Source organism: Patiria miniata, unplaced genomic scaffold (assembly GCF_015706575.1).
Source record: "Patiria miniata isolate m_02_andy unplaced genomic scaffold, ASM1570657v1 HiC_scaffold_6, whole genome shotgun sequence".
Lineage (NCBI taxonomy): Eukaryota > Metazoa > Echinodermata > Asteroidea > Valvatida > Asterinidae > Patiria > Patiria miniata.
Genome location: NW_024037073.1, coordinates 13859246 through 13873629, shown reverse-complemented (window position 1 = coordinate 13873629; position 14384 = coordinate 13859246). Strand labels below are relative to the sequence as shown.

The following is a 14384-nucleotide window of genomic DNA, read 5'->3' as shown; positions in this document are numbered from 1 at the left end:
CATGTTGAGTCCTGTTAAGACTATTTAATGAGTATTATTTATGTATTTAATTTATTTGTTGATAGAAATATTTGTAAGTGATTTTTAATTATTTTTAATTGTTATCGGTTCGATGCCGAGTGTCGGCGTATATAACAGGTTTTGGCCTGCTACTCGGTGGCCACGAAAACCCCCCTTGGGGGAAACGTGGGTGCAACCCGGACCCTCGCCGGAGGTGCACTCCCCCTGAACTGATTTTCATTATTAATTAAGTTAATTTAAATGGGTTGGGAGCGGTGGGCAAGTCTGGTGTAGCAGGGTGTGTCTTCACCGAGAATGAATGCTTTGTTGTTGTTGTTGTTGATGTAGGTTAGACTGGTGCCTACAGCACTCGTGTGCCCTTTGCACCATTAACGTCACTGTGTAGCTAAGATACACTTTGTGTGTGCTTCGTCTACACATGGGGTTCGATGACTGATGAGTGAAAAGTCTCTGTGGTTTAGTTCAAGTGTGGGAAAAAGAGTCAGTACAAAAACGGATAAATCACAGGTAATGGCGGGGGAAGAGGAAGCACTTGTGATCCTCCGGACACAAAACGTCACAGGAGTCCTGCGAGGTCGGACCGTATGATCCCCCGCATTTTAAGGGCCCGGGCCCGGCTGCGCCTATGTTTTCCGTACCACACGCTGTTAGTTCGAAGTACATTGTGTTACAAGTCAGGTTCTCGCACTTTATTTTCCCTTAAAAAAAAAATCCTCCAAACCACATATTGGTAAAAGAAAAATGTTCCAAATGAATAACAAACCTTTTTAAGAGAAAAAAAAAATAAAGAAGAAGAAATTAAAAAAAGGTTCCACCGGGAATCGAACTCGCACCACCAGTTTTATAATTCATCATAGTATACAAATATTGAATGCTTCGAGTGGTGTAGTAAAACTAGCCTCCCAAGGTGATCCATGGACGAGGGAAAATAGAATGCTCCATGGATCACCGAGGGAGGCTAGTTTTACTTCACCACGAGACAAAGCATTCAATATTTGTTTTAGAACACTTCACCCACAGATTCTGCTTGGTTATAATATTTAAATTATTTAAATCTGAACACAGTTGAAATAAACCTCAATTTCAATGCAAAACTGGAGGAGAATGTATTTCTCTCTTCCAAACTACCCCTTCGCGAAATGTTTGAACCCAACTCTGTGGCGCGCTCTCTTTGGAACAAAACGCGCTGCGTGCAACACTCAACGCGCACACCAGCATGCATTTGCACACAAATACCGCAACGTGGAAATAGTACTTTGGTTGCTAATGGTATAGTACAATGTACTTTGGTGGCTGCGGGTATAGTACTTTTAGCGGTGCACAGAAAGATAGAAAAAATAGAAAGTTTCATGTGACTCGCTCTCGGCCAATCAAGACAAAGAATCTGTGGGGGAGGTGTTATAATATCCACTACACTATAAATCGAGCCACTACAGCAGTGGCTCGATCGATATAGTTGTTTTAAACATTATATTATTGCATATATAGCGACCTCCAGCATATTTCTATTTATAACACCTCACCCGCAGATTCTGTGTCTTGATTGGCCGAGAGCGAGTCACATGATACTTTCTAAGTTTGCTATCTTTCTGTGCACGGCCAAAAGTACTGTACCCATAGCAACCAAAGTTCTATCTATACCATTAGCAACCAAAGTTCTATTTCCACGGCGCGGTATTCGTGTGCAAATGCATACTGGTGTGCGCGTTGCGCGTTTTGTTCCAAAGAGAGCGCGCCACAGATTTGGGTTCAAACATTTCGCGAAGGGGTAGTTTGGAAGAGAGAAATAAATTTTCCACCAATTTTGTATTGAAATTGAAGTTTATTTCAACTGTGTTCAGATTTAAATAATTTAAAATATTAAAACTAAGCAGAATCTGAGGGTGAAGTGTTATAAAACAAATATTGAATGCTTTATCTCGTGGTGAAGTAAAACTAGCCTCCCTCGATGATTCATGGACCATTCTATTTTCCCTCGGCTTCGCCTCGGGAAAATAGAATGTCCATGGATCACCTCGGGAGGCTAGTTTTACTACACCACTCGAAGCATTCAATATTTGTATAATAGTGACTTTAGCTTAACTGGTATAGTGTTAAGTTACAAATAACCAACAATAGTTTTTGCTCATTTTGTGTTTTGGTTTGTCTTGTTGCCTCACACGGTTTTGACTTCAGAGACACCCAAAATTAAGGAGGATCACGGTAGACTATAGTTATATTTTAATGGAAAATGTCTAAAACTGTATTTGGTTTAGCAAAGGCAATTGATAACCCTCGTTAATATTAATCTATTTATCCTTAGGCAAAATCAGAAACATTCATCAACAGCAGGAAACAGTGAGAGAGAAAGTAATGCAGGTAGCCGAATTGTTTCGACGGCAGACATTTCGACGGCAGCCACCCCGGTACCGGATCACATTAAACCGGTCAGTTCACCAGTAGACTTAAGTGTAAATGAGGGCATTTGGGCCCGGGGGGGGGGGGGGTCATTGTCTGGGGGGGGGGGCATTATATTAAGTGGGGTTGGTCAGTTTCAAATAATCCAAACTGAGCGGGGTCCTCGGGTACCGGTGTGAACGTGCCAGACATGTATGACTCGTGACTCGGACTCGGACTCGAGTCCCATTTTCCGTGACTCGGACTCTGACTCGAGTCGCGATGACAAATGACTCGGACTCGGACTTCAGAACCTTGAATAGGAAAATTAACGTGCAAAATGTTAACATGAAAGTATTTTTGGTTCACGGATTTCTTAAGAAAATCACCCCGAGAATTGACCGTATTTGGTTCGTTCGGTTTTTTTATTCGATCGACAGCTAGGCTATAACAAAACACAGCAAACCGAATAACATTTTGCCTTATCTGCAGCATAAGTTGCAAATGATTATGTTTCCACAAACTGACTTGAATTAATCCAGTCTCACAAAAAAATGTCTCTTTAAATAGATTTAAGTCTGTATTGACAGATTCCAAAAGGTTTTTTAAGGCAATTTCTCTTGCTGTCAGATTAACTAAGAATATCCAAAAATCAAATGCATCTCTAAAAACAAAAAACCCAAAAATCAGCTTAAACTAATGCTGTACAAAACACAATAGCATTAAATGTACATTGTTTTCAGTCACAGGTAATGGTCAAGAACAACATACTTGTCCAAAATGCATTGAGATCTCCGGATACATCAATGAACTGATTATACTTACTTGTTTTGCAAGACTCTTCTGTCACTGAGCGTGTGCTATAAAGCAAACTGTAAAAAAGTAAAAAGTCACTTTTATTTGACGTAAAACGTTAAACCTACAACGAAAATACAGTAGCAAGATCATGGCTGAACAAACAATAAGACATAAACTGTATATTTTGCACGCTCTTCTTCAAGTAAGTGTTCTGCCCGGCCGGGTCACTGAATGGAACACTTTACTGCCGTGATGTCCCCCATTTCTTTGATACTGTAACGAAACATTGGACAGAGTGCCAGTCTAGGGTACTGGTGCCCGCATCGATGGTCTCCGCGCTTCTACAGTTAATGCGCACACGCGCTGCCCGCGGGTATAAAAGGGTGCGTCAGCCGCGCGCGTGACACGTAGGCTGTGTCCGAATTACCGGCTTCGGCTGCGGCTTCGGCTGTTGCTACGGTGTTGCTAAGGGCGGCCATTTTCTAGACGTGTCCGAATTGTTGGCTGCGGCTGCGGCTGCGGCTTCAACGTCACAAATTTCAAGCCACAAGATCAAGAAGAGTTGACTTTGGCATAAAACAAAATGGCGACGAAAACTCCTTACGTCAGTATTAACGACGCTACTACTACTCGCTTCTGCTGGGGGAGAACCATCTTTTTAAGTGTAAGTAGCCTAGAGCAATGGAATTTTTAATACTTTCTGTCATTTGTAGCAATAATGGTTCTACATTCATGACGGCTTGTAGCCTACATTTGAAATTTAGGGCCTATTTTGGCAACGTACCGTGTGTACACGGCGCCGGCGCCGCGGTACGTCCCTGCATTCTGTGTGCATATTTACAATAGGCTGTGTACACAAAGAGGAGGGGGGGGGGACATTATTTTAGGCACAAACATTAATTTTAACAATTTTGGAAACAACGTTGAAATCTGACGCTACTTCAGCGGTTGTGTAGGCCTACACAGTGTAGGGTTCAAATTCTATTTCCCCACATTTTGCCACAGGCCGCCGATTTCCAATAACGCGATCTCAATCGGACCTATAGTTTCTAGAATTATCGATGCTAGAAACCTGCCTATATGAGTAACAGTTGGTTTATTGTTCATACTGCAGGTGTCATTACATACCTCAGAACAGGCATCACAGATGTACATGTAGATTCAACTTAGAAAATGAACAACTCCATGAAAATGAGAGAGAACAATAGAGAACGGTAAAAGAAAATTGTTGTCTAGCTGGCCGTGGCGAACGAACTGAAAACAAGTAGTTGCCACGCGTAACATTTGAAACTGATTAAGAACGCGTAAGTGCGCGCAGTACGCAAACCAGAAGCGCGCAGAAGACTGGCCTCAACATTCCAGCCCCTTAATTGTTATGTAACGAACATACAATTACCTCAAATCATGAAAACTATAAAAGACTCAGGCACTAATTTAAACGCACTTTTAAAAATAGAACTAGTTGCAGCAATCGTTTCTGCTTTAAAGAGAAACCTGTAGAATACTAGATGCTTGTCAACCGAAGCACTGAATACAGAGTGCACACAGGTGTAACTCCAGCAAATGGTGTCTATTCATGCATCCCTGTAGCAATAAGAATAAAGACTCATCAAACAAGTTTATAAGTTATCATAACAACAGTCTTTGCATGCTTCACAAGAAAAGCTTTAAGAAAGTGAGATTTCATCAAAACAAAAAGGACACATCTAACAACTTGGAAAAAGGCAAACACTTGTACTAAGTAGAACAATGTCTTTTCAACAAGTAGAGTATAACTGTACAGCGTATGCTGAACATTCTTAAAATTACTTTAAAAGACATAACATTCACGGAGACTTCCATTAGGATGAGTACACTTCGTCGAATGTCCGGAATCGTCTTGCGATGATTTCAAGTAGAGTTTGGCTTCAGAACCTGCAGCTCCATCCGCGAAGACTAAATCTCACTGCATCGAACTGACAGGTGTTCCAGGTGAAATGGTGGCTGTAGAACATTGAAGGTCTCCATTGTGAAGATCCACTGTCTGGTTGGTATCCTTAAGCAACAGCTTGAAAGGACCCTTAAAGTCAGTCTTGCTTTTAATCTGACTTGGGTTCCCAGCAACCCATCCCAACTCTAGGGTAAACCCTGCAGTTAGGTGTCCCAGTTTAGACGCCGGGGACTCGTCTCTTCAAAGTGTCTATAACTGTTGTGCATTACACAATGGCTCATTGTGATCCTTCAGAACTGAAGTTTCTTGCTCAAGGAGAAGGCAAAGCTTCGTGACCGGTCTCACCAGAAGAGCCGTTCTTGTTTTTACCTCAGCACTCCTGATCAATCCATTCTTGTCAGGAAAGGTTTTTTCCACTATTCCAAGGGGCCACGAACTGCGCGGTGCTTGATTGTCAGCAACTAACACCACATCACCAGGGTGTAGGTTCCTCTGAGGGTACAACCATTTTTGGCGCTGTTGAAGATCCATCAGGTATTCTCTAGACCATCGCTTCCAGAACAGATCTGCCAAATACTGCATTTGGCGCCATCGCCTCTTCGCATACTGATCTTTCTCTGAGAAAACACCAGGTGGTGCGACGTATAGACTGCTCGGTCTCAGCAAGAGCAAATCATTGGGAGTGATGGCGTTCAAATCCTTAGGATCATCAGACGCATGGGTTAACGGTCTACTGTTAATTGTGTACTCAACTTCACACATCAAGGTCCTGAGCTGTTCCTCATCTCTACACACTCTCATATGCTGCTCATTCAACATGGCTTGTAGTATCTTCCGAATGGTACGGATTTGGCGTTCCCAGATGCCGCCAAAGTGTGAAGCTGCTGGCGGGTTGAACTTCCAGGTGATACCACGATCAGTTGTGAATTTCTCGAGAGTTTCATGATTCCACTCGCTCATCGCCTTTTTCAACTCTGCATGAGCACCCACGAGGTTGGTACCATTGTCGGAAATCAACTCTTTTATATTTCCTCTTCTGGCAATGAAGCGTCTCACTGCATTTATGCACGAGCTTGTGTCTAGGCTCTCTGCAATCTCAATGTGAACTGCTCGGCTGGTCGAGCAGGTAAATACTACTCCATACCGCTTCTTTATGTTGCGGCCCTGCTTGATATTGAAGGGGCCAAAGTAATCTATTCCGGTGCTAGTGAAGGCTGGCTTCTCAGATAGCAGCCTGTTAGCGGGTAAGTTTGCCATCTTCTGCTGACCCAATTTAGCTTGGACTTTCTTGCAAATCACGCACCTCTTCAACACACTCTTCAAAACCACTCCTGCCTTCAAAATCCAATATCTCCGGCGCAGCTCTGCAAGTACATGATTTCTGCCTTGGTGGTGAATCTTTTGGTGTGTATGTTGCATAATCAGGTCTGTCACGTGGCACCTTTGTGGCAGGATTATCTGATGCTTGGCTTCCTCTGGGAGTTGAGCGGCTTGTAACCTACCGCCGACCCTCATCAAGCTCTTGTGCATCACTGGGTCTAACTGGTCTAACAGCTTATCCACTTTCTGCTGTTTTGGAGATTCCCTTGTGAGATCTTGAGGGCCATCATTCATTTCTTGAAGCCTCTTTATCTGGTGAGGAAATGCCTCATGTTGAACCCATCTCAAGATACTCACTTCAGCTTCTTCTATTTCTTCCACTGTGAGGTTGTTCACAGCGTCATGTTTGAATTCTTCTTTGCTTCTCTTTCTCAGGATTCTCTTTAACCGTAGCCACCATGCTGCAGCTCTCCTCAGACGATTCCAATCTGAGTAGTATTCTATCAGCTTCTTAACTGCATTTGACCGACTCAGCAGATTTTCAATCGGAACCGCCGCCATGACACGCTTTACTTCTGGGTCCCGATCTACTTCTGGCTCCTCGGTCACGCAAGTTGAAGGCCAATCTGCTTCTGCATGCCAGAGAAACTCTGGTCCTCGGAACCATCTCCTATTGGCAATGAACTTGTCGATGGGAAGTCCCCTTGAACAGTCGTCTGCTGGATTCTGTTCTGATCTCACATACTTACACTGACATGGATGAGAACTGTCCCTTATCACTGTAAGTCGATTAGCCACGAAAGACTTGAACCTTGTCGTCTCATTGCAGATATACTTGATGACGGTCATACTGTCTGTCCAGAAGAAAGTCTGGTCAACAGGGATCTCCAGCTCTCTAACTATCGAGTTGTGTACTCTCACTGCTACAGTGGCTGCTGTAAGTTCAAGTCTGGGTATGGATTGCTGCTTCAACGGGGTCACTCTTGATTTGGATGTAACAAAGGAGCAATGAACATCTCCATATCTGTTCTGTAGTCTCAGGTAGCTGACGACGCCATACCCTTTCTCACTGGCATCGGCAAAGTGATGGATCTGCACACTAACAGGATCCTGAAAGCCTTCAGGCTTGAAGCATCTATCTACTGAGATGCATTCTAGTTTGGGTAGGTCCATCAGCCAAAGGTTCCATTTGTGCAGGTGTTCTTGAGGAATCTTCTCATCCCAGTTCAACTTCAATCTGCATAGATCCTGAAGCAGCAACTTGGCAGGCATAATGGCAGCACTGACCATTCCCAACGGATCATAAACTGAACTCACAATGGATAGTATACCACGACGTGTGGGTTCACGATCTTTCACATTGATCTCGAAGCCGAAGGTGTCGCTCTCCATACACCACAAGACTCCGAGAGTTTTATCTGGTGGAAGAACATCTTGATCAATCTGCAGGCCTTTTACCTCCTTAGACCATTCTTCCCTAGGAATCGACCGTAAGACTTCTCGCTGATTGCTGACCCACTTGGTGAGTCTGAATCCACCCTCAGCTAACAGGTCTGTCACTTCCCTCGAGATGACCTTGGCCTCTTCTTTATCTGGTACTGACTTGCAAAAGTCATCGACGTAGAAATTCTTCCTGACAGCATTCGTAACTTCCGAGCGATAGCGCTGTTCGTTGTCTGTAGCTGTCCTACGTAGTGCATAATTGGCACAGCTGGGAGACGATGCTGCACCAAAGACGTGCACTGTCATTCTATACTCTTCTAATTCACGACTCAGATCTCCACCTGGCCACCATAGGAATCTTAGGAGATCTCTATCTTCCGATCTCACCCTCACTTGGTAGAACATTGCCTCAATGTCAGCTTTGACGGCAACTGGTTCTTGTCTGAATCTCATCAGCACACCTGTGAGACCATTGGTCATGTCTGGCCCTTGTAACAGCTGTCGGTTCAGGGAAACACCACCATACTCTGCGGCGCAGTCGTACACCACTCTCATCTTCTGCTTCTGAACTTGGTAAACACCGTGATGTGGGATGAACCAGACTTTACCATCACTTCTGAACTTCTGGCTGTCGGGAACCTTTTCAACATAACCCTTGCCTATGGTATCTTCCATAGCTTGCACATATTTCTCTTTGAACTCTTGGTTCTTATCGAACTTCCGCTTCAGTTAAACAGCTCTCTTTTCTGCCAGCGAGCGGTTGTCAGGCATTCTTACTGTGGGTCGCTGTAGTGGTAGTGCCATCTGATAGTGACCGCCTTGAAACTCTGTAGTTTCTTTGACAATGTCTAAGAAGCGCATGTCTTCCTTTGACAGTGCACTTTCATCTTGGCTTTCACCCAACCTTTCATTGAAGTCTAAGTTCATGTAGTGCTTGTATTGATCTTCCAGGTTGGTCAAGCCATCTAGTACGTTGATGTAGTTCGCATCAAGTTGGGATTTGGGTCTGCCGGGCACTCCATAGATGACCCATCCCACAGGGGTCTTAACACCATAAGGATCTCCCGAGTTGCCTCTGATGACCTCAATTGGTGTTGTAGCAGCTGGTACGTTCATACCTATGATTAGGGTTACCCTTGGAATCGCTGGGCTGCACAGTTGTGGTAGTTGTATGTGTGACAGGTGGGTCCATCCCTGCAGATCATCTTTCGTTACCATGTCTTCTGGCGACACAGGAATGTCATTCTTGACATACACATCAGGTAGGTCGATGAAGCTGTTCTCCTCTATCATCCCTCCCAACTGGAGTCTATCTATCACGATAGCAGAGTCGACAACTTCTTCTGAATTCAAGGTTTTCAGTATTATACTTCTCTTCCTTGTTCTCACCTTCAGTGCTCTGCAAATCTCGCTGTCTGCGAAAACTGCTCCACATCCGTTGTCTAGAAATGCGTACGTGGCAATGCATTCATGACTTGAAGATGCCTTTACTAAGACGGGTACGATAGCCATTCGAGGACTGCCAGATGCGTGCAAATTCGCCCCAGCCCCTAGTACACCTGCACACCCCGTTGTAACTTGGGTCTGAGAGTTCTGCGCTGGGTGGGACGTCTTAGTGATTTTCTCATCATTATGCAGAACTGTTGGATGGTTGCCTGGACATTTGCTGCATTTACTTAACTCTCTCTGTTTACAGCTTGATTTCGTATGACCGACCCCCAGGCAGCCAAAACACAATCCGTGTTTGAAACAGAATGACGACTTGTCCTTCCAACTCAGCTGCGCGAATTTCATGCATTCTAATGTAGCGTGATGGGAGTTACCGCCACAGAATTGACAAGACTTCTTCTGCCTTGCTTTCTCTGCATGGCTATTCACAGCGGTGCCAAATGCCTCTTTCTTGACTTGAACTCTTTTGTTCTTCTCTCCAATGTTATTCTTGCCTAGGTGGGGAGTCTCACGTAGCCTTCCAAACGTTGGGTTGGAGAGTATCTGAGAGTGTCGATCTACGAAACTCACCAGATCGTCCAGGACAATGCATCTCTTTTTCTCTTCTTCCACTTCATACACTTTGTTTCTCCACATGCTGCGCAGTCTGTACGGAAGTTTCTCGACCAACATCTGGATGCTCTGGGTGTGGTTTAATTCACTGAGAGCGCTGACAGACTTTGTCATGTTCTTGCACTCCGATAAGAATATCGAAAACTTATTCAGGCCGGTAGCATCTTCTGCTCTGATGTCAGGCCAATTATTGGCTTTGTTTAAAACCGCTTGAGCAATCTTGTGACTGTTGCCGTATCTTTTGGCTAGCAACTCTTTAGCCTTGCTGTAGCCCTCTTCAGCATCATGGTAATGTAAACAACTGCTTACCAGAGTGTTGGGCTCTCCGGAGGTATATTGGCAAAGATAATTCAGTCTATCTCTACCGTCTGTGGTCTTGTCTTCGACACCGAACTCAAAGGACTTGACGAATCTTGTGTACTTCAGTGTATCACCATTGAAGGTTTCTATCTGTTGTGCTGGTAACGCAGCTCTAACTTGTTGCTTGATCAAAAGTTGCGTCAGCTCACCGATATCGGAAATGGGCTGCAAATGTGGTTGATACCGTTGTGCTGTAGTTGGCTCAGGCACATGGTGATCCAGCTGAGCACAATCTTTGTGTAGCTGGCCTATATTCACCTGCGGAGTCAATTCTGGCATCCGGTTTTCGACTTCATCTACTTTAACTTGAAAGTCTTGCGGTATCGACCAAGGATTTTCAATCTTGTTGGGCTCTTCATTTGAAGAGACCTTTTCAGATGCTCCAGCTTCAATTCTATCACCCAACACAGAACTTGCACATGCCGCCGGATGAGGAATTTCGTCGGGCAACTTGAATCTGATTTTCTGATCAAACTCATCTTCATATTGCTCTATAGCACTAATGCTGGCTTCAGAAACTTCTATTTCTACCTGCAGGTCGAAGTTTTCCCTTTCTCTCTGCAGTCTAAATTCTTCCTGTTGCCTAGCTTGTTGCACAGCAAGATGTCTAGATTCTAATTCTTGTTTCTTTGTCAGTAGACGTTGCCTACATAACAGTTCAGCTCGTTTTGCGGCTGCTTTCACATGAACTGTACTTGATGTTCGGTTACTCATGGGTGAAATTTGAGAAACACTATCTTTGGCATCCATCATTCTTTGATGTTCTCCGACGTGAAATATAACAGAAATGATATTACGGCATCATAAAACCGGTAGGTAAATATATAGCGCCCTCTATGGCGACATCATCACTGAGGCAAGACGATTTATCGATGCCCGAAATTGTCCGGTACGGGTGAAGAAATACAGGGAACCCGCAGTAATTCTACTTCAAAGTTCTATAGCTACACTCTACAAATGTTCACGAAGAAACTGGGTAGCACATTCAGTAGATCTACAGTTCATAATCAATTTTCTTTTACTAAAATGTAGGGTTCAAATTCTATTTCCCCACATTTTGCCACAGGCCGCCGATTTCCAATAACGCGATCTCAATCGGACCTATAGTTTCTAGAATTATCGATGCTAGAAACCTGTCTATATGAGTAACAGTTGGTTTATTGTTCATACTGCAGGTGTCATTACATACCTCAGAACAGGCATCACAGATGTACATGTAGATTCAACTTAGAAAATGAACAACTCCATGAAAATGAGAGAGAACAATAGAGAACGGTAAAAGAAAATTGATGTCTAGCTGGCCGTGGCGAACGAACTGAAAACAAGTAGTTGCCACGCGTAACATTTGAAACTGATTAAGAACGCGTAAGTGCGCGCAGTACGCAAACCAGAAGCGCGCAGAAGACTGGCCTCAACAACAGTCATGATTATGTCTAGTATGGTCTGAAGAACATTTTCTAAGTAACTTAGCTAGTTTAAGCCAGGTTTTGGCTAGGCCCATTTCCTGACAAAATTGGAAATGTTTCTCCATCTCAGATTTTTGTCTTAGTACTCTTGTCATCATTTTTGCAATGACTGACGTTCATTGAATATGAAGAAAAAAGCAGCATCAGAATGCAACATTCTTTCCACAATTTTTAACATTGACGTGTAGGCCTAGCCTACCTGCTGATATGCCCTAATTATCACGATTATCATATTTATGAATTACTGATGTGACTGTTTTCCAAATCCAGTGATCAGTAATCTTTAGAACCCCATTCCTATAAGCAAATAAGGTTGCAAGACTCAACAAAACACTGTTAGACCATGGTTTGACATTCAGCTTAAAAAAAAATATGACACTTCAAAGTGATATTGTGATATTTCTTGACACATTTGCAAGGTTGACACCTCCTTGAATATTAGCAGGTTGAATTTGGGGAATCGGTCAGGATTGGACCTCAAGCAGCACTAGGGGCACTCTAAATTTTTTAAAATTTAATTTTCAGTGCAGGAAATGGGGACGTACATGTACATCTATATTGTATTTAAAACAGTCGTTTTCATTTGTTCTCCACTTGGAATAAAAAAAAAATCATTTCTCCAGATCTTTTTGCTGATAATTTGAACTTTCATTGCCAACTGGTGAGGCTCTACAACTGCAAAAAAAAATGGTCGGGGAAAGTGTCAACCCCTACCCCCTCCCCAAGATTCCCCTCTAAACCTTGCATCATCAGTCTCTGGCAGTCTCCACCAGGTGCACCATGCCAAACTTAAAGGCATTACTTGAACTCATTGTCTTTATCAAATAATTACGACCAATACCCCTTGCAAGAATTGTTTTAACATTTATGAAGCACTAAAAAGGGTTTCAAAGCTGAGTCATGCTTTATAATTGCATTTTGCCAATTATCAGTAACCAAGCCTTTTCCTGTACTATTTACTGAATTATTTTTGTCTAAAAAGATTGATGACTTGAATAATCCATGCCCTGTTTCTACTTTTCTCTCCAGGCATTAAAGCATCCTCCCATAGGAACAGGGATGGAAAGCAGTGACACACTATGTAGACCCATCTTCTGGTCTTTTTAAGGATGTGGACAAGATTCTTGGTGAGCATCCCATGATGACCCCGCCATGCCTGGTATCATCCCTTGATGAAGAATTCCCAGACAAAGAAGCAGCATTTGGCGAAAGTGGCCCTGACCATGGAGCTCCATGCCATGGCCCACCACAAGAAAAGACGAAAAGTTATCAGCTGATTAATTTGATCAGTGAACAAAATGGAAGGCTGAGGGACTAGGAAACTAACTATGCTCTTTACTCAACTCAAAACCAGTCCTTCTTGTTCTTGTTTGGAAGGCTTCTTACTGCCAAACTATCATAGAAATAAGTAAATATTCATAATTATTTGATAATTTAACTTTTGCTTTCATTGGTTCATTGATATTTCAATTTATAACAGTAAGACAATGAGCACACTCTGCACGAATGTTTTAATAAGCAGAATTTGGGGTTCTTTGAAGAGTGTGTTCCGACAGTGACATCACGGCAACAGCACCCTCAGTTGTCTGGAAAAACATGAAACATTTTAAAGGTTAAAAAAGTGCGCCTCGAAAAACAGTTTTACTAAAAAGGGATATGTCTCATACTTTTTTTTTAATACATTTCAGAGGAATCGGTGTTTGCTAATATGCTCCAGTGTAATATTAGTTTCTTGGACCCTTTGTTTTTAATTTCGTGTAAGAATTGTTTTAACATTTATGAAGCACTAAAAAGGGTTTCAAAGCTGAGTCATGCTTTATAATTGCATTTTGCCAATTATCAGTAACCAAGCCTTTTCCTGTACTATTTACTGAATTATTTTTGTCTAAAAAGATTGATGACTTGAATAATCCATGCCCTGTTTCTACTTTTCTCTCCAGGCATTAAAGCATCCTCCCATAGGAACAGGGATGGAAAGCAGTGACACACTATGTAGACCCATCTTCTGGTCTTTTTAAGGATGTGGACAAGATTCTTGGTGAGCATCCCATGATGACCCCGCCATGCCTGGTATCATCCCTTGATGAAGAATTCCCAGACAAAGAAGCAGCATTTGGCGAAAGTGGCCCTGACCATGGAGCTCCATGCCATGGCCCACCACAAGAAAAGACGAAAAGTTATCAGCTGATTAATTTGATCAGTGAACAAAATGGAAGGCTGAGGGACTAGGAAACTAACTATGCTCTTTACTCAACTCAAAACCAGTCCTTCTTGTTCTTGTTTGGAAGGCTTCTTACTGCCAAACTATCATAGAAATAAGTAAATATTCATAATTATTTGATAATTTAACTTTTGCTTTCATTGGTTCATTGATATTTCAATTTATAACAGTAAGACAATGAGCACACTCTGCACGAATGTTTTAATAAGCAGAATTTGGGGTTCTTTGAAGAGTGTGTTCCGACAGTGACATCACGGCAACAGCACCCTCAGTTGTCTGGAAAAACATGAAACATTTTAAAGGTTAAAAAAGTGCGCCTCGAAAAACAGTTTTACTAAAAAGGGATATGTCTCATACCTTTTTTTTTTAAATACATTTCAGAGGAATC

General features: G+C 42.8%; 2 protein-coding genes across 2 annotated transcripts; both read right to left on the bottom strand.

Annotated features, from left to right (window-relative positions):
* Positions 1 to 5374: 5374 nt before the first annotated feature.
* LOC119743283 lies at positions 5375 to 8563 on the bottom strand. Its single transcript, XM_038219685.1, has one exon. It carries the CDS (start codon positions 8561 to 8563, stop codon positions 5375 to 5377), a length of 3189 nt encoding a protein of 1062 aa, XP_038075613.1.
* A 54-nt stretch (positions 8564 to 8617) lies between these two features.
* Positions 8618 to 11059, bottom strand: LOC119743282. Its single transcript, XM_038219684.1, has one exon. The coding sequence runs from the start codon at positions 11057 to 11059 to the stop codon at positions 8618 to 8620; it is 2442 nt and encodes an 813-aa protein (XP_038075612.1).
* Between the last annotated feature and the right edge of the window lie 3325 nt (positions 11060 to 14384).

Bases quoted from the DNA above. Each gene is read 5' to 3' on its own strand.
- LOC119743283 (XM_038219685.1), bottom strand. From the start codon at position 8,563: ATGGAAGATACCATAGGCAAGGGTTATGTTGAAAAGGTTCCCGACAGC.
- LOC119743282 (XM_038219684.1), bottom strand. From the start codon at position 11,059: ATGGATGCCAAAGATAGTGTTTCTCAAATTTCACCCATGAGTAACCGA.